General features: G+C 50.8%; 1 protein-coding gene and 1 long non-coding RNA gene across 36 annotated transcripts in view; both read right to left on the bottom strand.

Moving 5' to 3' along the window:
- Positions 1–16,224, bottom strand: part of LRRFIP1 (LRR binding FLII interacting protein 1) — a 139,212-nt gene extending 122,988 nt beyond the window's left edge. For all 35 annotated transcript variants that reach the window (XM_047721506.1, XM_047721508.1, XM_047721509.1 and 32 more), the window contains exon 1: positions 16,052–16,224. In XM_047721506.1, the coding sequence (XP_047577462.1) occupies positions 16,052–16,147 (96 nt within the window). In that variant the 5' untranslated portion in view covers positions 16,148–16,224. The remainder of the gene's footprint in view (positions 1–16,051) is intronic.
- A 670-nt stretch (positions 16,225–16,894) lies between these two features.
- LOC125094888 (uncharacterized) lies at positions 16,895–18,329 on the bottom strand. Its single transcript, XR_007125728.1, has 3 exons — positions 18,283–18,329; positions 18,078–18,223; positions 16,895–17,138 (listed from the first exon to the last, which is right to left on the bottom strand). It is a non-coding gene; the product is annotated as an uncharacterized LOC125094888 (long non-coding RNA).
- Positions 18,330–22,141: the final 3,812 nt, after the last annotated feature.

Raw genomic sequence — 22,141 nt, 5'->3', positions numbered from 1 at the left:
CGCTCAGGTGCTAAAGCGGCAGCAGGAAGTTCTCCTGCGGGTGAAATGCCATCAAACAGCATCACGTTCAACAGAGAAATTGAGAAAGGAAGTCAATCGATGGGCAAATCATTGTCTTACTTTAGGAAACTGCCACAGCCGCCCCAGCCATCAGCAGCCACCACCTTGATCCATCAGTGGCCATGGACATCGCAGTGCGACCCTCTTCCAGCGAAAGGACTACAACTCGCTGAGAGCTCAGATGACGGGTAGCATTTTTTAGCAATGAAGTGTTCTTCAGCAAGGGTGTGTATGTTCAAAAAGACTTAATGCTGTTGCACGAATACTGCATTAACAGACTAGAGTATAATACCCAAGGAACTTTTACATGCACTGGGAAACCGCAAAGGTGATTTGACTTGCTTTAATGTGATACTTGCTTTACTGCCGCAGTCTGGAACCAAAACCATAGTATCTCGGAGGTGCTCGTATTAAAGATGTTTTCCGAAAGACAGATACTGCATTTTCACTTCTTCTCATCAGACTTTTCCCCTTGTTTTCCGTTATGTTAACAGTTATGCTAACAGTAGAGTAAGGAAGTCATTTTTTTTTTCTACTCATCATGCAAGACCTTCATTTGTACAATGACCCACTATTTAGCCCCTCTGCATCCCTCCAAAACCAAAAACTTCACAGCGTTATCTTTGCTGCCTACCTGGTTTGCACTAGGAAGGAGCATAGCCCCTCCCGGCCGCACCAATGAGAAAGTCAGAGCACCAGTGGGAAGCAGGAGAAGGGGCCATGTAGGTAAGAAGGGTTTGGCACGTCTGTGTCCACAGCAGTGAGCAGCCCATGCACAGATGCCGGTGAGGCCCAGAGAGCTGCCAGTGTGCCAGCAATGAGGGGAAAAGGCCAAGGGCATGGGGCTGGGCCAAGATCAGACCATGTCAGGCACCACCACACGCTGAGGGCTTCCCCATCCTGGCTCTCCAGTTCACTGCTCACACCAAATAACCTGCTTTTCACATCTACATGTCACAAAGAATTACTGATCCACTGATGGACTTCAGGGTGGCAGAGGACATTTGCATAGCCTCAAAGTATCACTACCAAATTTACTAATTACAGGGAACATTTCAACCTCTGATTACACATTCCTTCAGGACAGGGAGCTGAAGTCCCTCCCTGAGTGGGGGCTGCATGTAGGGACTCACTTCTAGGGAACAGAGCTGGGGGAAGGGGATAAGAATACTATCTCTACAGTGGAGGAACCTGGCTGACTCCTCCTTAGCCCAGTGGTCCGGGTCAACGTTGTTGATGATGACATCATGAACTGCCTGCTGTGACATGAGCAAGAGGGTACTTCACTTCCATGAAGTTCTGCTCCCAGATCCATAAGCTCAGTCTAATTATGGCAAATCCAAACTGAGAACATTTCTCAGAAATGTGTGCATTTCTTCATTGTAACGTCCACCTGCATGCTTTCGACCATCCCTTACGCACAGGCCAGCACCACTCCCCTCCAGCTGTCTCAGTGATTCTTGGTGTGCACAGGGCTTTCTAGAACTACAGCACTTATGTGGTTAAAGTCAGGCAAACAGAGCTATTTACTGCACCTGGCAGAGTACATCAGTACACCTTACTTCCTCCAGGACCAACCCTGTACCCCAAAAGGGAAGCCACACGATAGAATGTTCTGCAAACATGGTCCACGTTTCTTCAGCCCCTGGTAGCGGGCCATCAACCTCAGGAGAGCACAGGCCTTTTTTGGGGAATGCAAGGTCACCGTGCTGGTGATGGGGGTGCAACCCAATCGCCCACACGCCATCCAGTGAAATCAAAGCCCCATCCCCAGGATCATTTGGAGACCTTTTCCAAGTGCATACATAACACAAAAGGTCACTGGAGAAGCACAAAGGGAGAAAAGTTCCCAAAACAAGGAGCTGGAAAGAAGGAGCCACTGTCGGATAATCAGGAGGGGGTAGAAACCTGCCTGCTTGGCTGCTCCTTCTAGGTCCTGGTACGAGAAGGGGGATGGGGAGGCTCAGTACGCTGGCCCCAGGAAAGGTGGAACCAAAATGCACCCTTCAGACACTTGACACCTGGCTGGGTTAGATCCTGCTCGCTGCAGTTTCCGCTAAATCTCATTTGTGCACAGGTGACCGATGGCGACTTTGAAATCTTGCTCTAGTCTCAGAAGAAACCCAACTTGCAAATGTGACTGGAGTCAGGCTAAGGCTATCCATCCGTTTGTCCATCTGTCTGTCTGTCCATCCATCCATCTCTCTGCTCACTTGCTCATTTCGAGGACCACAAATGCAAGGTACAATTAACCGCCTTCAATCCCAGCCCAACGTGCTTTGTTTTCTCAAAGGTGGTCAAGCACCTCGACAGCCACTGACCGCAGAGAGGCCATTGGGAACATCCCTATCTGAGTGACCGAAACTGTTTAGGTGACAGGCTGCCCTGATTCCACCCTATGAGGGATGAGTGGGTTAGCAAGAGAAGGCACAGAGCCAAACAGAGGCCATTTACTGCAATGCCCCCCACCCCCGCAAAAGGCTGAAGAGTGTGGGGTCTTCCTTTGTTCTTGAGGTAAGGCTTAATTCAGCAATGCCCTTTTGTAAGGGACAGGACTCTGCACGTGCACAGAACAGAAGCTGATATCCCATGAGACAGACTCTTGTCATACTTACGCTTTCCCGGCACGATGGGGGCTGCACACAGGGTCAGGCTCCAGGGAAACTGAGGCATGAGGATATGTCAGGGAAGGCTGGATCCTTGCTACTCCCCAGCCCTTCCTGATGAGCCTGGAATGCGGAGTCTGTGGTCATTGTGGTGATGATGACCCTAGTCTCTTTCCTCCTTGCCTCCATAAGGACCTGAAAGATTCAGGGGTCTGGAAGCCTGGAGGACTGCCTGCGGACAGCGGCTCCTGCCCTTCCTCTCCCCAGCTCCACCTCCCACCTTCCCTGGCTCTCACACTAGGCTCGCACTTGCTTCCTCCCCTACTTTTAGAACAAAGCAACAGCATCCCCGAAAGAGAAGTGTTCTGCCTTAAGAAAAATGCAGAGTTCCCGGGGTCAACGAGCATCTGCTCCAAGTTCAGAAGCAGCTACAAGCCAGCCTGAAACTTCTCGGTGTTAAGAGTCTTTACAATTTTCTGACAGTAGTACTTTACATTTGCAAAGCCCTTGAGGCTCTACATGCGTGATCTCAACTATTTTCTCCTTTGGGCCTCATGCGAATGTCATGAGACACACAGCAGGTGCTATCCCTCCTTATGGTTAAAGAAGCCAGTGCTGAGTGGGGCTTGTCTCCGGGCACCCTACCCCCACCCACTTCCCTAGGCATCTCAGAACCTGGAGGCTGGAGCAGAGACTGGAGCTGGAGCCTGAAGCCTGGAGTAGAGCCCAGAGCCCAGAACCTAGAACCTGGAGCCAAGCCTTGAGTAGATCCCAGGGCCCAGAACCTAGAACATGGAGCCTGGAGCAGAGCCCAGCGTCTAGAACCTAGAACCCAGAGCTGAGCCTGGAGCAGGGCCCAGAGCCTAGAACCTAAAACCTGGAGTCTAGAGTCTGGGGAGAGCCTAGAACCTCGAACTAGAACCTCGAACCGGAACCTAGAATCCGGAGAAGAGCCTGGTGCTAAGGGCAGGACCCAAGTCTCTGTCTGTCAGTCTTAATCTCTGTAAATGTGGGTGGGTGGCAGGCAGGGGGCCACTGAAAACACATGGTCTGTGGCGAGAACAAACCCCTGCCTCATTTTAGAGGGGGGTGTGTGAGTAGACATGGTTGCCCTGGAGAGCGGCGGAGTGCCCGCCCAAAGCATCGTGTGCTCATCCCCTTGGTCCTCCCAACCGTGAATCACCACTGCCCTTTATAGGTGGGAACACCGAGGGTCCCCGTGGCCTGTCCAAGGTGGCAAAGCCAGCAAACAGTGACCCCAGGCCGCAGACCCAGGTCTTCCGACTCAGAGTCCAGCCCTGACCCTCTAGGCTGTGTTTTCTCAAGGATGAGCAAAATACCTCTCATGGGAATCAGGAAGAAAATTTATTTCACTTTTTCTTTTAGGGCTTCCCCCACTGCCATCCATTCCTGACAGCAGCTCTCAGGCCAAGGGAAACCCAAGATCAGCTAACGCAGTCCCGGCCTCGGTGGCACATCTGGAACAGCCGTGGTCTGTGGGTGGTACGGGCCTCTGGCTGGCGAGTTCCGACAAGGCTATCAGTATGAAGACAGCATGGTTCTGTCTCCTGGTCTATTGTGACATTGGGTGAGGCTTCAGGATTTAGCAAGAGTCACGAGTGGAAGCCACACCTTGTAACCCACATGGAAATTCTGACAAAAGTGGCTCCAGCTACTTGGGAGAGAAATCCCACCTCCAGAGGTTTTCCCGTCAGTGTGAAGACCAGTCAGCACCCACTGCGGAGGAATTCCCCTTCCTGCTTCGATCTGTATTCACCCAGCAGGTGGTTCCCAAGTGGCTCCTATGTGCTGGGCTTGGGGAGGTCCCCCGGTGAGGGGCCCTAGTGCAGCCCCCAGGGAGAGCCCCCTGGATGGGAGACAGGAGCTGCTAAAGGAAACAGCAGCCCAGCGGATAAGTGTGACAGGAGGAGGAGGATTGGGGGACACATACTACGCATTCCAGGTCCTGTGTGGGAGATGCACAGGCCTGAGGCTTCCCAGGAGGAGGGAGAGCCAACCAGGAGGGGATGGGAGGACTGAGTGCTCCCTGAGGAGGCCTAGACCTCAGCCACCAATGTGCCTCCCTGGTCCCCAGCTGCCCCGTCTTTGTCCCACAATGGAGGAACTGAAGCTCCGAGCTAGCAAAGGGCCACATCCCAGAGGTCCTGGGCAGCAGAGCTGGCCCGCTTCTAGGTCTGCTGAAGAGAGAAGCTATCCCTGACAAACACGGCCCGGGCATAAGGAAGGAAACCTGATGGTGTCTGTGAAATCCAATAGCTCAAAATTTTAAAAAACTGCAAAACGGAATAAACAATTATTTCTATATCATTGATGGCATATTATTACATGGGTCAAAAAAGGGACCACAACGGACCCAAAATGGAGTCACTTGTGCTAAGCACCATGTCAGCAAACCAAGACTTAGAACCCCACCTAAGCACAGTTTCAACCTTTCCCAGGAGCGTAACCGTCACAGGTCAGTCTGGAGTCACAGGGTCAGCCCCAGGGAGGTGACCTGCCAACTGGATCCCTGCCATCCCCCACATGGAGGAGGAGGTCTTGCCTCCCAATCCACTCTTTGCCAGAAAATTCCTTTTCCTGTCCCTCCGGCCCAGACAAGACTTCCATTTCCTCCAGCTCCAAGGGGCTCCCTTTACTTCTAGACGGGACGCTGCCCATTCAGGGATCACCGAATGAAGCTGGTAAGGTCTTCACATTGACTCTGCTGGATTTTAGTTTTTAACATACATGATGCTCTCACCCGTTAACACTTTCTCATATGACGTCATTTTAATAAGCCAGTAATCAGAGATCTAGGGGACAGCCTGCCGAACTGCAAGGCCGTGCTCTCATTCTGTCCTCCACTCCACATAAGTGGGAACCACCATGTTCTATTTCGGGAATGTTGGGAAGATGTTTAGGAAAGAAAGAATACATTAAAATCATGACATTGTTCACATACACACAAAACTTCCCGAAAATCCAAGTGAAAGAGATCTGTCAAGCCAAAAGGCATCCTAGAGCTGAATTTTCAGTTAAGGAGAAGGATGCCACCCAGCGTGTTTTCCTTCACAAATGCACATCACAATGGAAGCCAGAGGTCTAAGCCACGGAGGGGAAGATGACAGACACAGAACATTGTCATGATTAAGTCACTCCTATCTCATGCCTGCAGCCCAAGGGAGACCCACACACCCTGGGGCCAAGCATGGAGAGGGCAAAGGGAAGGAGAGGGCTGGGACAGCGTTGATTTTCACTGGGAGAGAAGGGAGAGGTGGCCTGCCTAACACCTTCTCAGGAACAAGTGTCCGGGCACCAGGCAAGGACCAGCAGTTCTAATGGTCTATTTTAAGAAGTTCAGCTGTGAACAGCAAAAGCAACGTACTTTTTAGGAAATATGGGGACAATCTTAATCCTATGGAAATGTGCTGTCGCTGATTTTCCTGATGTCCCACACACATCCCCTTCTACCTGAGGGCCTCTCTGGGGGGACTCTGGAGTCCTGATGGGCAGCCAGCACCTGCCAAGGCTGAAGCGGGGGCTTCCCTTATTCCTCCTCTGGCAGCACACCTGGGATTTTGAAGGAGGGGGTGATGCTGGCAGGTACACTCGAGAGGTCTCTGGCTCTCATTGGATAATGTGGCTGCTTGGGCTCCCTGCCCGTTTGCTCCCTGCCCTTAGAGTATCACTATAAGCCTAGCCTCTCACTGTCCTAAGGCTTTCCCCTGGCTGCTCTCTTTCTCCCAGCTGTGGGCACCCATGACCATGCCACTCTCGGGGTGAGTGGGGGATGGCAGACTCAGGTGGAGGCGCCTGGCTCTGTGTCCAGACAGCTCCTGGCAGTGTGCCCCCATCCTCAGTCTCTCTGGTATGAAGCCAGCAGGCAGGAGGCAGAGCCCACGGCCGGTGTGAGACTGTGCCCCTGACCGAGGGCAGAGCCCGCTCTCAGCACCTGCAAGCACCGCACTATTCCTGGAGTGCACCTGAGCCCCGGCCTGCGGCCCTTTCCTCTGGGAGGAGGGGGCAAAGCTCTGCTACACCAGCATGGACTCAAGTCCCAACTGAACCACACCTGACATGATCCGTCCTGTCTGCAGCATAGCGGAGGGAGTGGGAAAGGGGGTTTCCTCAATGGGCAGAAGGGAGACACGTGGCCCCATAGGATGTCACTCAAAAGACGATGCCTCAGCAGCTCCCGCCTTCATGTTGAAAACAGAGGGCCCATCCCATCCCGAGGTCGGGCTCTACACATCCTCTGGACGCCAAGGAAGCCATGGGACCCTGAAGGTGTGCGTGGAGCTGAGGTGGATACAGTCCATGTACTCACCTGGTGTCCATCTTGCCAGTCCCAAGGCCCTGTCTGCCCCTGCACACGGGCACTGTCCTACCCTAGGGCACATCCCGTCTAGTCCTCTCTGGATTTGGATCCAGCCCCCAGAAGGCAGGGGACCCCAGGGTTCAGATAGTGCCCACAATGACCAGGCCCCTGGCTCTGCGTGTCCCTGGCCCTGCTCCTTACTCTAACCCCCCTGGGGAATGTCGTTCTTCTTCCACAAAGGAAAGGAGGCTCTGACACACGAACACTATACCCTCCATGGTCCCCCAATTTCCAAAGGCTGACGGTGCTCCTTCTACGGACACGCATGTATCATGTCAGCCAGTCCTGCCCCCGGGCCCCTGTGCCCTCCTTCCTCTGTGCCCAGTCACGGGTGATGCTCAGCCCTGCTCTGCATGATGGCCCACACCTTTGTCACAGCATATTTCAGCCAAGAAGAAATCACTGATGTAAATCTGTGCTGCCCATCTGGTGGCCACGAGCCATATTTAAATGTAAATGCATTAAAATTAAATGAAATTTGAGATGCAAGGGGTGTCTGCATGCCTCCGTCGGTTGAGTGTCCAGGTCTTGATTTCAGCTCAGGGCGTGGTCTCGGGGTTGTGGGATTGAGCCCTGTGTCCAGTTATGCGCTCAGCGGGGAGTCTGCTTCACCCCCAATCCTTGCCCTGCCCCCTGCTTGTGCTCACTCTTTTTCAAGTAAATGAATAAAATCTTTTAAAACATTTAAGATGCATTTCTCAGGTGCGCTAGGCACAGGGCAGGTGCTCAGCAGTCACACACGGCTGGTGGCCACCAGAACACAGAGCAGGGAGAGAGGACCGCCATCACTGCAGAAGGTTCTCCTGACCAGCACTGTTATGGATGATTTTAAGACGCATCTGGGATCATTTACAGCAGTATCTTAGGGCATCTGGGAGGGAGACACATTAGCTGTTTGGTCAACATGCAAATCCCATCTCTCCGTCAACCTGGAAAACTGCCTCCATGCCTAAGGGATCTCATAAAACAAAGTGAAAAATGAAAATAAAAGAAATCAAGGGTAATGGTAAAGAAAGAATGGACAAATTTATGAGATGGAGCTAAAAGCAAAACAAAAAACTTAGATCTCCTGGTTCCTTTAGGTTGAAATATTGTTGTGAGCATTTCTTCCCCCAAGCCAAGAAGGGCTGGAAGCGTCTCAGCATACCACTTCAGCAAACGGCTCTGGCTCTTACATACTTGCTGATCTGAGGGTTTGCCCACTGCCAAGACCATATCACATTCTGCCTACCTAAACTCTCCAGGTATTTTACGTTTGCTTTATATCTCTGATCTTAGAGAATTTTCCAAACAAATACGTGAATTATCCTTGATGCGTGAAGCTATGAAAATTTTATTTTTTTATAAGTCCCTTTGTTTGTTCACCTAATTTGATATTTTATTCCACTGTCAATGAAAGAAGATCATCGTGACTGGTTCCCTTCTTTGGGCTGTATGGACATTAGAGATTATTCTGTCCTGGTATAAATCTCAGATTAATTTTCAGCATTCTTCTCAATCTCACCATCCCCTTAATCAAAACCAGAACTCTACCTGTAGGGACCAAATTAGAGAGGTTTGGTTTGCTAGCATTAAGCAATTGTCCCTTTCAACACTGATGCTGTTTAGGGTATTGGCCTGGTGAATGGGAGACCCGGGTTCAGATTCCAGGTTGTGTGCCTGTGCCCTGAGGAGGTAGTGAATGGATTAGCACTTTAGCCATACTACCGTGCCCCTGGTGCTGTTGGACTCGATTCCTGTGGCACCCCCATCCTGGTCTTTGACCAAATGGTTCTCATAGGGTTTTAGTGCCTCATTCTCAGAGCTGAATGGACAGCTGAGGATCACCATGCATCTGGGAGAGGTGTCAAGATGAAAGATAGAGGCCATCACAGACAAAGGGCAAAAAGAAACAGGTAAAAATACAGCAGACAAAAGAAAAGTTTTGGGGAAAACAACAACAACAAATTAATATCCTCAGAATGACAAGAAAAGGTGCCACATTTGTGAATCAGAGAGGATGCCATAAAAAGGGAACAAAGAATAACAACCGACAAAACCCCCACCTTTTAGAAGTTGAATACAGAACAGATAAGTTTAGCAGAAAGCATGGAAGATAAAGGTGATCAATCTCCTACAAAGCATCACCAAGAGAAGAAAGTTAGGGAAAGGGAATGAAAAGAAAGTTATTCCCAGCAAAGGAGCTGCTATAAAGGAGAGCACAGGAAATGGTGGGGAGGGGAAAATTCAGAGAATTTCCCAAAACTTTAGGATACATGTTTTCAGATCCAATGACCCCCATGAATGCTCAATAAATGGAAAATAACCCAACCAGAGCACTAGAGATCAAGAGAAGGTCCTAAAAGCTTCTAAAAGTAAAGGCAGAGATTATACAAGATATTGGAGATACACAATGCATCAAAATTCTCAAAGCAACCCTCAAGGCTGGAATACAGTGGAAAATAATGTCTTAAAATTGTGGTAGAAAATAAATTTAAATTTTACTTTCTTGATCACTATTAGTTTATTTTATTGAAGAGGCAATTCAGTTACATGGTTCAATACCCAAAGAGCATCAGGGCAACTGGGTGGCTTTTGCATCCTACTCTTGATTTCTGCTCAGGTCATGATCTCAGTGTCTCGAACTAGGGCTCCCTGCTCAGCAGGGTGTGTGCTTGAAGTTCTCTCTCTCCCGCTGCCCCTCCCTCGCTCTTTCTCTCTTTCTCCAAAATAAATAAATAAATCTTGAAAAAATTGTCCAAAGAGCATTAAAAGTGACACTTGACCAATTCTGCTGGCCTCCCAGGGTTTCTTCATGCAAATGCAGACAAATCACTGCCTTTCTCACAAAAGGGGCAGCACCCAGGTTTTTTTTTCTGCACATTATTTCTTTCAGTTAATGACACATGCTAGAAATCATTTCAAAGAATACATAGAAATCTTTGTCGTTCTTTGGAAAATTATTTTTAACCTAGAACGCTACAGTCAGCTAAACTATCAGTCAAGTATGAGGGTAGAATAAAGACATTTTCAGACATGCAAACACTTGGAAAAGGCATTCTTTCTCAGGACGCTACTGTAGGACATGTTGCAGCAAAATGAGAGAGTAATCTCAGGAAGAAGATAATATGGTATCAGGCAAGGAGGGATCCAACAACAATAGAAAAGTGGGGAACTCTCAGATTGGCATAGGGAAAGGGAAAGGGAAGGACAGCTGAAATCTAGAGAGGGTCTAGAGGACAGATATTTCCCGGGGTCCATATCCAGGAGGGGACAAAGGGGAAATGGTAGGCTGTCTGGTTTGTTGAATCACCCAGGAAATAGTACTGGGAGGGGTCCTGTTGAAGTTTTTGAAGAACTGGGTGTGACAGCTATGTCAACAGGAGAGCAATTAGAAAAAAAAAAAATACAAGTCATGAACTCTGGAAAAGTCAGAAAGCTATCCAGGGACAGAAACGTCAGAGCGTGAGGCTTGGCTCCACAGCCAAACCACACATGATGTCACCATCATCACTCCACCTTTATGAGGTGCTTTTCATGAAAGAGCCCATATACCCTCATAAACACCCATGGGAAGTGCACTCAAAATGTTCCCATTTTACCTACGGGACAAGTGAGGCACAAAGTGGTGAAGCAACCTGCCCGAGGTCACGGAGCACATGGCAGAACCGGGGTTTGAACCGGGGAATCTCACCGTACTAGCACCATACTCTCTACCGTCTGTGGTTCTACTGCAACGTAACTATGGTGTGAGGATGAGGGGACACAGAAGTGGGGGGAGGGCCTGAGTGAGGCCCCCTCCCCCAGCCAGGAAACCAATGGTCCGTGTCTACACTCGGACAATCAATAGACTGCACACGCATATCATTTATAAGCACAGAGCTAATCACCAGATTGGTCAGGGTCTTGTCAGGCCATTAAGAACTTGGCCTTTATGCAGTGATATGAGAAGCCATTGGGGAGTTTTAATTAGAGAGGTGACATGAGCTGACATATTTTCAAGGATCACCCAGCTGCTGTGTGGAGAATGGCCTGAGAATGTGGGACAAGGGTAAAAACACGTATTACCTTGGTTAAATAAATATTACATTTCAGAAGTCAAGAGAATGAAAAAAAAAAAAAAACACCAAAAACGGGGATAGACATCACAAGGACAGAAGAATATCGACTCTTCCATGAACCATCAAACCTGATGGCCAGAGGTCAGCTGGGGACAACAGACCCAGAGATGGGAAGCAAGTCGGCTTGACTGCAGGACACAGCCCGTAGCTGGGCCTCAGATAGAGCCAAGAACTGGATCCAGAAAGTGGTAGCAGCTGAATGTTGAACGGGCACCTTCTTAGTTATCTTAGGCAAGTCACCAGCTCCCGTGAGCCCACTTCTCCTTGTCAGACAGAGAGACTCTAAACTCTGCTGGTGGGACTCCATGTAATTATGGGGGAAGCTTCTCAGCGAGGCTGGCACCCTGCAAGCCTCCGAGGCTACCTCAGTTCCCACCTGCCCCCTTTCCAGCCCTGAACCCTGACAAGACTCATGAGCGACAGGCTCAACTGGATTCTAGGTCCCCTGATTTCCACCCACCATGCCACTTCTGCATGCCACCCACATAAAACTCACAGCCCTAACCATGAAGCCAGTGAGTCATGAGGGTCACCCAGAAGGGGGAGAGGGCGACAGCTGGCGCTCAGACAGAAATAGCTGTGGGGAGGGGCCTGCACACCATCAGGACTGTTCACAGCTGAGTTCCTGATTCTGCTCCAGTGTCCTGGATCACAAACCACTGACAACACTGGATGACACCATCCAGTCCATGGCCTCCATGTTTGTAGCTGCCGGCCCACCTCAGAAAAGCTGCCTCCCCCGGAACAAAGGCAGGAGGGGGACAGTTTGGCTGTAGCAACATGACAGAGGTTTTAGGATGAGAATGTCCTGTATGTACAAGGCTACCCAGCAAGTTCATTCCTAAGTTGGGGTCCCCAGAGGCAGAGCCTGAGGCAGGGATTTTTGTGTGGGTCTGTATCTGGGGAGCACAGCCAGCAGAAGAGGGGTGAAGGGAGCGGCAGGGGCAGGAGGTGGCCTCCGCCAGAGTGTGCCCTCAGCCCCATCCCACAGGGAGCTCTGGCACCAGAGTCATTCCAACTTGAAGCAAAGGGAGGGGACATTTTATATCCTCACACCCCTCAGGCAACAGCTGCAGGCTGCCCCAGGGGTGGGGGTGGGGGTGGGGCACCCCTCCCCCACAGTGACTCCTGGGTGGCCAGGGGCACTTTTCTCCTGACAGGACAGCTGTGAACCCCCAGCAGCTGGCGCTCCCAGCAGCTGGCCAGGGAGTCAGCACCCGCCCACAGGAGGGACCTGGGGGGCACCATCTGCACCCCAGGGATGGCATTGCAATGCCATTGTCCAGCTCTTGGAGAGGAGGCTGTGGAGACAGTCATGGGGGAGGAATCAGCCCAGGCCCCTGTGGCCACAGGGGGTGACTCACTCACCACCACCATTAAAGGGCCCAGCAAGTTCATTCCTAAGGCAGCTTGCATGTTATTTTATTTTATTTTTTAATTTTTAAATTTTTAAAAAATTTGAAATTTTTATCATAAAAATTTTAAATAAAAAATTATAATAAAAATTTATTTTTTATTTTTAAAATTTAAAAAATTTTTAAATTTGAAAAATTTTTAAAAATTTTGTTGTCCCTCTCCGTTTGAGAGGAATACTGTGAATTGTCTCAGGCAATTCACCTCAGCAATTGCCTCAGTGCTGAATGAGAAGTTTGGGAGGCTACCAAAAATCTTGAGCCGAATGTTAAACATGGCAGGAGGGAAAAATATATCTGCTTTCAAGACACCTTCCCCCAGGGTGTGAGAAACACTGCTCACGCCTTCAGCGGCGAGGAGTATCTCCAAGTGCTTACTGGACATTTTTCCTGACAACGTCTTGCCCAAATTCTACCTCGGAAGCAAGCTACTTGTGCTAATGCATCTAGACTGTTTTCAAGTTACAAGTCCATTTACCTTAAACCAGCCTTAGGTTAAACCACAACGTAACTGCAGAAATAGGAAAGTGTCAGCCTCTACAGGTCAGAGCACTGCTTCCTCGAGCCCTCTGAGCCCTCCGCAGGGGCAGCTGAGCTCCCCTCCCAGTCCTGCCCACCCCGTCTCCCTCCTGCCCGGTGACCCTGCCCATGGGACCCAGGTCACCGCAGCCCAGAAGGTTCCGGTTATTCTCTAGATATGCCTTCCCAGATGCCTGACCTGTGTCCACCCACCCCCTGTCACCTTCTGAAAGAGTCCCCAGTTTTCATTCAGGCCCCTTAGCTCCCCAAGGGCTTTGGAAGCAGCAGCCAACTTTCCCCATTTCCAGGATGGGCCTGATGGGTCACAGGGTAGGACTCCCCACTGCCCTGCACACCGTCACCCAGGGACTGGTATGGGTGGCTCAGTTAGCAGTCCTGCTCATAGCTTGGCTTGCGGGGCAGGGTGGTGGTGCCAGGGAGCCAGGGAGATCTGTCAGGGAAGATACTTCCAGTTCTCAAGAGAGAGACTGGGTGTGGGCTCCTGGGGGGGAAGTGTGGGAACAAAAGGCGTGTCAGCCCAAAGGTGAGGCTACCCAAAGAGGACAGCTCAGCAGAGCCTGCTGCAAGGTGCTATGGAGAGAAGCAGCCACTGGTGGGGCTGGCCAGGAATCCATGCTACAGCCAATATATTCCCTTTGTGGAGGACAGTTCAGGTCAGCGTTCCTGTCCCTTCAAAATAACTCAAAATGCCACTTCCTCCAGGAAGCCACCTCTGATTGCCATTCCTATTCCCCTCAATAAACTGGAACTTTCTCATTTCCAAACTTTCCAGGCACAATATCTATGGACTTTTAATATCAGATCTCTTCCTGTTTTCTGTGACTGTTGTTGATTTATAGGTCAGACCCCTTTCTGACCCAACTCTTCATAATTGGACCCTTTTCAGGTCCATCCCTGAATCCCAGTCTCCGTAGGACAGGTGTTTGGAGAGCCCGGCATGCATCTGCTGAGTCAGTGAGCAAATAAGAATGTACTACACTTCAGAAGCATTTGTTAATTTTTATAAGAACTGAAGAACTCGAAGGTGAACAGACACTTGCCACTGGAATCGCGATTCTAATTTTTACAGTTGGGAAAATATAATTCAATTTGTGATAAAACATAAAATGTTGCCCCTGCTCCCTCCAACATTATAAATTCCCGCCACTCAGCACTTACAAACAAACCAATCCATGGTTTAGTTTTATCAGGAAGATAGGTGGGTGGGGCTCACGTTTACTCACTGTATGGACGCTAGTCAAAACACCAAGAGGGGATCTCTTTCTCTCATTCTAGAGACAAGATAACAGACACTCGTGGGGGACGAATGACTCATTTCCCCAGGATCACATAGCTCCTCTGTGAGGTGTGTGCATGTTCACAGCCCAGGACTGACTCCACAGTCTGAATCTGTCACTGCCCGCCACCGTCTCCCTGGCTGGGGCAAGACCATGGCTTCCCAATCCTCAGAACATCAAGGATGTCAACCCTAGGCCAGCAGCCCTAGCCTTTGCTTCCAATCCAAACCAGCAGACACGAGGTAGACTTTGGGAGCTCTCGTTCTTCTCGTTCCTTTGTCCCTAAGCACCGACAGAAGAACAAGGCCCAGGGATTATCCATTGGTCACCTCTGGTCTCCCAGAGAATGCTTGTTTGGTCCTATGGTCAAATACATACCTAAGTGACTATCCTCACAGGCGTGGGATTATATGCAAGCTAAGTGAGCAAATTCTGCTGCGAAGAGGTGACTCCCACACCAGGTGTAGGGAGTAAGAACTAGAGGAGCCAGGTGGAAGCAGGGAGATGCCGGCCTGGGTGATGGGGAAGATCTCACAGAGGACAACCTGCAGTGGGTTTTAAGGGATGTCTAAGAGTTTGCCTGGAAAGCCCTTTTCCTTTTTACACAGAGAAAAACCAAAGTCTTGATCCATTCCAATATTCAACAAATACTGATTGACAACCCTGTGTCCGTAAAGCAAAATCGAATATTTGCAACTAAAAACACCTAAGAAGTGGTTATAGAGCGTACCTCGGGGCAAATGACTGACTCACAAAACCAGAGCCTACAGCCTACATGGCCTGAAGTTTCTCCGTGTGAGCACAGAGCGGTATGCAGACGAGCTCCACATCACATCAGAATGCTTAGAAGGGAGTGCACGAAGGTGGCGGGGGTGGGGGTGGGGTGGGGGGGGTGAGGGGGGTGGGGAGGGTTGGCGAACTGCACCTGTATAGTGAGTACACACACACAGGACACTGAAAAGGTACAAAAGGGTCTGTGGGAAAAGTCAGGCGTCCTTTGTCACTGGGGCCCAATGGACCCCCCCTTCCCCAGGGAGCAGCCAATCCCAGGAGCAACCTTCCCATGTCACCGGTTTGTTTCACGCCACGGCTGGATCCTCGGAGGGAAAGGCACTTGTCCAGCGCGCACACAGTGCTCCTTTCATTTGCCAGCTGAAAGTTCGCCCCCAACATTTCAGATAAACTGCCCAGAAAACTTGGATCAAAGCCCCTCAGGCGCCTGGACCCGTTTTCAGGATCGCTCCAGAAACACGATTCACAGTGACCCCAAGCTCATGCCCAAGCCGCACCTGTGTGACAATCGAGGACCCATGGTCGCAGACAAGAAACAGGCCATTTCGCCAGGGCCATGTGGCCTCCGGGGACTGGCCATGGGCCTCCGGGGGCGGCCTACTCCACCCGCACCAAGCAGCAGGACAAAGCTGGGCACTCGCTCCGGACCCCGCGGGTTGCCCACCTCCGCCCCGCTCCCTGAGAGGGGGACACAGTGGCCCGAGGGAGCCAGGGCGTGGGGGAGGGGTCAGAGTCGCCAGCCTGTCCCCAGGGGCCAGAGGACCGACATCCCTCTGGGCCCGCGCCCCTGCCCGCGCCGCCGCGGACGGACAGAGCGACCCACCGATGCGCGGCCGCTCCTGCGGCGCCCCCGCCCCCCAGCACTGCGGGCTCGCCCGCCGCCCACCTCGCGCGCGATCTGGTTCAGCGCGTCGTCCTCCGCCGTCAGCCGCTCCCGGTTGGGGAGCCGCTTGCGCCCCGAGCCTTGCGTGCCCATGTCCATCGGCCGCGCCGCCCGCTGCTGCCGCGGGGCCCGCCGCTCCCGCTGCTCTTGCCCCTCTCAGGCCGGTCCCGCTCCGCCCCTCCCTCCGCCGCGGCGTCATGGCGTCAGCGGGCGCGGGCCGGGGACGCGGGGACACGCCGGAGGGGGGGATGCGGGCTGGGGGCGCGGCGACACGCCGGAAGGTGGAGGGGACACGGGGCCGGGGCGCGGGACCACCTCAGAGCGGGAGGCGCGGGGCCGGGGGCGTGGCGACACGCCGGAGCAAGGGGGACACGCGTGCTGGGGCGCCAGAGCCCTGCGGGGACTCCAGGAGATGTGGACAGGGGCGCGGGGACGTCTGAGGAGGAGGCACGAGGACCTGGCACCGGGGACCTGCGGGGACGCCAGGGGCCAGGGGCGGGGGGGATGCCAGGTGGGACTGGGCCAGGGACGCGCGGGAACCCCAAGCATGGAGACGGTGGGAGGTTTGGGATGGCCGGGGGTCGATGGTGCAATGATGCAAGGAGGTGGAGGTGACTGGGGCTGGGGCTTCAGGTGGGTAGAGAGGGAGAGGGACCTCGGAGGGGTCAGAGGCTTGGGGAGGCCTAGGGACCAGGGCAGCACTGGAGGGTGGGCCCGACGGGTGATCCTGGACCACCGCTCCAGGACAGTGGCTCCTTGGTGGAGCTGGGACCTCTGCTGGGGCGTTCAAAGGCTCGTGGGAATGGGGTTGCAGGGAAGGGTTTGCTGGGAGGAGAGAAGGCAAGGATGTGTCTAGGATGAACATCTCTGACTTGGAGTCAGGCAGTCGCAGATGGATGGGGTCAGAGGCAGGCTCTGGGGTCAGGCCCCAGGGCCATTCAGATCCACTGGAAGCTGCCAGCCCATGACCTTGGCCAGCCTTCTGAGCTTCATAGCACGTTCAAAACCACCATGTTGGTGTATGCGTTTTCCTTCTTCACTTGCTGTCCTCTGTGACTTGTGACTTACCACTTCACTCCTGTGTCTCCAGCTGTGGAAAAAGGAATGAATTTACCTAAGCTTTACCTTTTACACTCTAAAAGTGGATTTTAAAATAAATTGGAGAATCAGATAAGGTTTATAAAGCCATTGCCTTCTTGGCCGTGGTAATGATGCAAGTAACTGTTAGCTGTCAGCACTGAATTAGAAAAGAGGAAAGGAGATTGTCTAAAAGTTACTGGCCTGTTTCAATGTTTGGGGTGTGGAGAGATCTCTAATGGGGCTGAGGAAGAATGGGAGGGAGGGGGCTATGCCAAAGTCACTTGTATCCCTCCTCCCCCTCCCCCCTGAGCCCCACAGAGAGGTACAGTGAACGTTTTGGTGTATTTCTAACAAGTGACTGTGACTAGGTGGGTTTGGGTTCTTAGGAAGTAACTTGGAAGCTGGATGGAGCAGGGAACAGAGAGGGGACCCTGCAGTTGCAGGGAGAGTTGATGAGGTTTTATGGATGGGGAGAGCTGGTGAGAGAAGAACACGGGAGGAAGGAGAGGGGAGCGGATTCAGGTGCTCAGCACACCTGAGCGGACTTCAGCGCAGTGGGTGGACTAGGCGGGTGTTAGGGCTGTGTCCATGTTCATCACCGTATTTCCAGAGCTTGCACACACCTGACACATTGTAGGCACTGAGGAAACGTCTGTTGATTGAATCTCCTGTGCCATATTACACCACTTAGGACCCCATACCCCTTGGCTGACATAACCCCGGCTGGAGGAAACCATCTCTCGCCCTGCCCGTAGCCTTGCTGGAGGTGGCTCACCACTCCCCTAGCCCATGATGCATTGTGGTGACTGTGTCTTTTCTGAGGCTGGTTCTCTTTCCCATTATTTCACTCATTCATTTCCCCACACCTGTTACCTGGCAGGTGCTGTGCTGGAGGCTGGGGCTTTATTATAAAGGACACAGGTATGGCTGCTGCTGTCCCAGGTCTTACCTGAGATACCTGGAACTCCTCATCTCAGGCCCCATTAAAACCTCCTATGTTTCCTTTCTAGAGGAAGCCTTCCCAACTCCCCAAGGCTGCCCCTCCTTCCCTCACTGTTCCTCATTAGAACTTTCAGCCGCTCTTCATTCCAGCACCTAAATTCCTTCCCTCACTGTTCTTCATTAGAACTTTCAGCCGCTCTTCATTCCAGCACCTAAATTCTTCTGTAGCAGTCTGTTGACACAAGAAGGACAGGGACAGACCACGTCTCACTCATCCTTCTGTCCTCAGTGGGGATTGGATTTGTTGCTCTTTCATCGTAATGGGACCTGCAACCCATTGGGGAACTTGGGGAACTGAGTTCAGTCCCTGACCTTCCTCCTCACCGTCCCCATTGGCTTTCGTCCAGAGACAGAGGACTCCCTCCCTAGGACTGGCCAGAGGTGTTTCTAAACAGTCCCAGTCCCTAGGCAGTGTTCTTAGACACCAGGGTAAATTTCATCCTCCACCTCTCCTCCTCATCCCCCCCACCCCTGAGAAAGAGCCAACTCCAGGGAATTGTCAGAACCGGTGTCGCTGATCCTCAGTCCTATGACCTCATGACCTCCCAGACCATAGGGCAGGTGCTTTTTTCTCCTCTCTGGCCATGTGCTCTCAGACCAGCTGGTTGTCCCTTTAGGGTCAGTGTTTACCTTTAAGTGGAAATGCTAATGCCTGCTTTGTCAGGCGATAGGGGTGGGGGGGCAATCCATGTAGAGAGGTGTTTCAGGCAGTCAATGAATGGTCCCTCCAGATCCTGGCCCCAAAGACCTGGGTCTGGAATGAATGGTGGGCAGCAGCTCCTGCTGGGTGGGGTGAGGCAGGAGGCAGAGACATTAGGCCACTTTGTGGTCTCCCCTGTTCTCAGAGCCCCTTGGATGGAGGTAGAAAACTATGAGCTCTTGGGAGCACCTGGGTGGCTTAGTCAGTTAAGGGTCTACCTTTGGCTCAAGTCATGATCCCAGAGTACTGGAATCAAGCCCCACATTGGACTCCCTGATCAGCGAGAGCCCACTTCTCCTCTCCTTCCTGCTTGTGTTCTCTGTCTCTGTCATATCTGTCTCTCTCTCTCAAATAAATCAATACAATCTTAAAAAAAAAAAAAAGAAAGAAAGAAAGAAAGAAAGAGAGAAAGAAAGCAAGCTATGAGATCTTTTCCAATCAGGTTAAGCCCCAGGTGCCTCAAGAAGCTGAAACTTTCTCAACCCTGGACCCTTGGTCTCTCCTGCACGGAGAAGAACCTACTTCTACCTAGAAGAATTCTCCATAGTTGAGCCACTATGGCCACGAAACCCCTCCCATGCAGCCCTTTTCCTGTGTTCCTACTTCAGGTGCTTATGCTACCCATGAGGGGTTATTTCAGAGCAGGAGAGAGAGAACAGGCATCACAGTTCCCATGTCCAGGCTGAGAGAAACAGTATGTTCATCTCAAAGCCCCGTGCTGAGGTCCTTCATGAAGAAACAGATGCCACCTTCAGGAAGGGTCTGTGACAAAGTGGTGGTAGCCAGGACAACCTTGGTGAGTGGCACCCCACAGTGGAACCCACATGGCATTTCCATCCTGGGCAGAGTGTCCCCTTTGTTTGGGACCTCATTAGGCAAGCCTGCGGGCTGGCAGGAGGGAGAAATTAATGAGCACGTCCGGGGGCGTCATCCTGCCTGCAGGCCCTCTGTGGGAGGTCACATGGGCTGAGGGGTGACTCACTCAGGTCCATTGAGTAAGTCTTGCTTGTGGTTCTGCCCCAAATTTCTTTGACTTGTCTTCTGGCCTTACTCTTCCAATGAATGTGGGATGGCAATGACCACTTGGAAGACAGCTAGAGAACGGCTGGGGAGAATCACAACCCCTCACAGAGATGACTTGAAAGACAGTGGACAACATGGAGCTGAAGTCATGGTCCGAATAGGCTGGCTGAGGTCAGAATCTGCTCATCCTCTGCTTGGCAGGTGACCAGCTTGTCTCCAGGGGCCAGCTGACCTTTGTCTGTTTCCTCACTTAGCAGCTCGTACACAGCATAGCCGAGGTAGACCAGTAGCCCCATATCCCCTTCCAACCCAATTTTGCCATTTCCAGTTACCTTTCCATGTCTCTTGGGGTTGAAACTTTACAATCATCTTGGACTCCTACCTCTCCCCTAAGTTCAGATTTTTTCTTTCTTTCATCTCTATCTGATCGTTTCTCTCCTCCTTCAGCATCTCTGCTGACACCTGATGGTCTGTACCTGGCTCACCTCGTCATACCTGTGGATTCACCTTGCCATGAATCAGCTCCTGGACTTGGGGTCTCAGGGGTGGTGTGCACAAGACAATTCATTGAGGTACAGGAAGAGTAGTATACTAAAACTTTTATAAACATGAATTTTATTTTATTTTTTTAAAGATTTTATTTATTTATTCGACAGAGAGATCACAAGTAGGTGGAGAGGCAGGCAGAGAGAGGAAGAAGCAGGCTTCCTGCCGAGCAGAGAACCCGATGTGGGGCTTGATCCCAGGACTCTGGGATCATGACCTGAGCCGAAGGCAGAGGCTTAACCCACTGAGCCACCCAGGCGCCCCTATAAACATGTATTTTAAACTAAAAATAAAAATGCTATATGACAAAGAGTAGTTTGATGTTGTGGCCCCATAATTTAATGTGAGCCCCTACATATTAATATTGGATATGTTTACCTCACTTGAAGTGGCCTCCTGTCATGTCACAATGATACACAGGGTATTCCGTGCTGGTAGTGGCCTTCTCTCTCATGAGATCATTTTCAGAGTATTTTAATGTATTTGAATTAGCAAGGTGAAATGGATTTATGGATTACACAACCTAGTTTTAACTAACTTTCAAAGTATAAACCAATAGCTTCAAAGGATTTAAAAGATTCTTAAAAAAATAATTCCCCCAAATCACAAATAAGAAAACAAGATACAGGTTTTTTAGTCCAAGCAGAAGCTGTTCTTTGACCTCAGTATAAGATTATTAGATAAGATGAGAACAGTTAGTAACTATCAGAAACTGTGAAACTTGAATTTACATTTCCTATCATTAATGATTAGCTTCATTTTAAGTGCCTATTGTTCCTTGATTTATTAACCAATGGTGATAGATTATGAAGATGATAATTTTAAAAAATATTTTATTTATTCATATGAGAGATAGAGACACAGAGAGAACACATAGAGGGAAAGGGAGAAGCAGGTTTCCTGCTGAGCTGGGAGCCCGATGTGGGGCTCCATCCTAGGACTCTGGGATCATGACCTGAGCCAAAGGTAGGCACTTAACTGACTGAGCCACCCAGGTACCCTGAAGATAATTTATACATAAACAAATACATAAATATTTAGGGGGGGGTATTTAAAAATATTTAGTGATTGAGTTTATGATAGAAAAAAAAACAGTAAGTCTTAAATTTGGGGGGATTGTGAACTCCTTTGAGAATCTGATGAAAGCTGGATTCCTCTCCCCACTCCCTACAAAAAGGCATGTGAACAGGAAATTTGTATTCAAATTCAAATTTAAAGGAGGATACTTTGAAGTTGTCCTGAGCCATTTGACTCCCATTCTATTGTCCCTGTTCAAGCCTTTCTACTACTAGGCAGAATCATATTCTTAAATATCCTTTTGTTGTCTTGTACATTCTAGGTTCTGGAACAGCACCCTTGGGGTTGTGGTGGCAGGTCTGGAGGGTCCCAGTGGGTGTGACATGTGTCACTGGTAAAGTAGGACTAGCGATAGTTGAAATGCTGGAGTTCGTGAAATTGTTTGCTCTAAATAATATTACCGTAGTAATATCCCTACTGAGTGCTCCCCAGTGGCAGGAATTTTGCACAAATGAGGCATTTTGGTAGGAGGACATCACATCAGGATAATTATGTGCCACGTGTATCTCTGGGGAGAAAGCTGAGGGTGGCTGTCCTTCTGCACACAGGGTCAGTGCCTTAGCTAGCTCCTTCAAGCAGCTCTGCCAGGTGAGAATTTCTGAAACTTGGGACCACGGTTGCCTTTTCATACCCCAGAGAGCCTTATTCAGGGTCATGGACCCACA

Source organism: Lutra lutra, chromosome 3 (assembly GCF_902655055.1).
Source record: "Lutra lutra chromosome 3, mLutLut1.2, whole genome shotgun sequence".
Lineage (NCBI taxonomy): Eukaryota > Metazoa > Chordata > Mammalia > Carnivora > Mustelidae > Lutra > Lutra lutra.
This window is presented reverse-complemented; position numbering and strand designations above follow the sequence as displayed.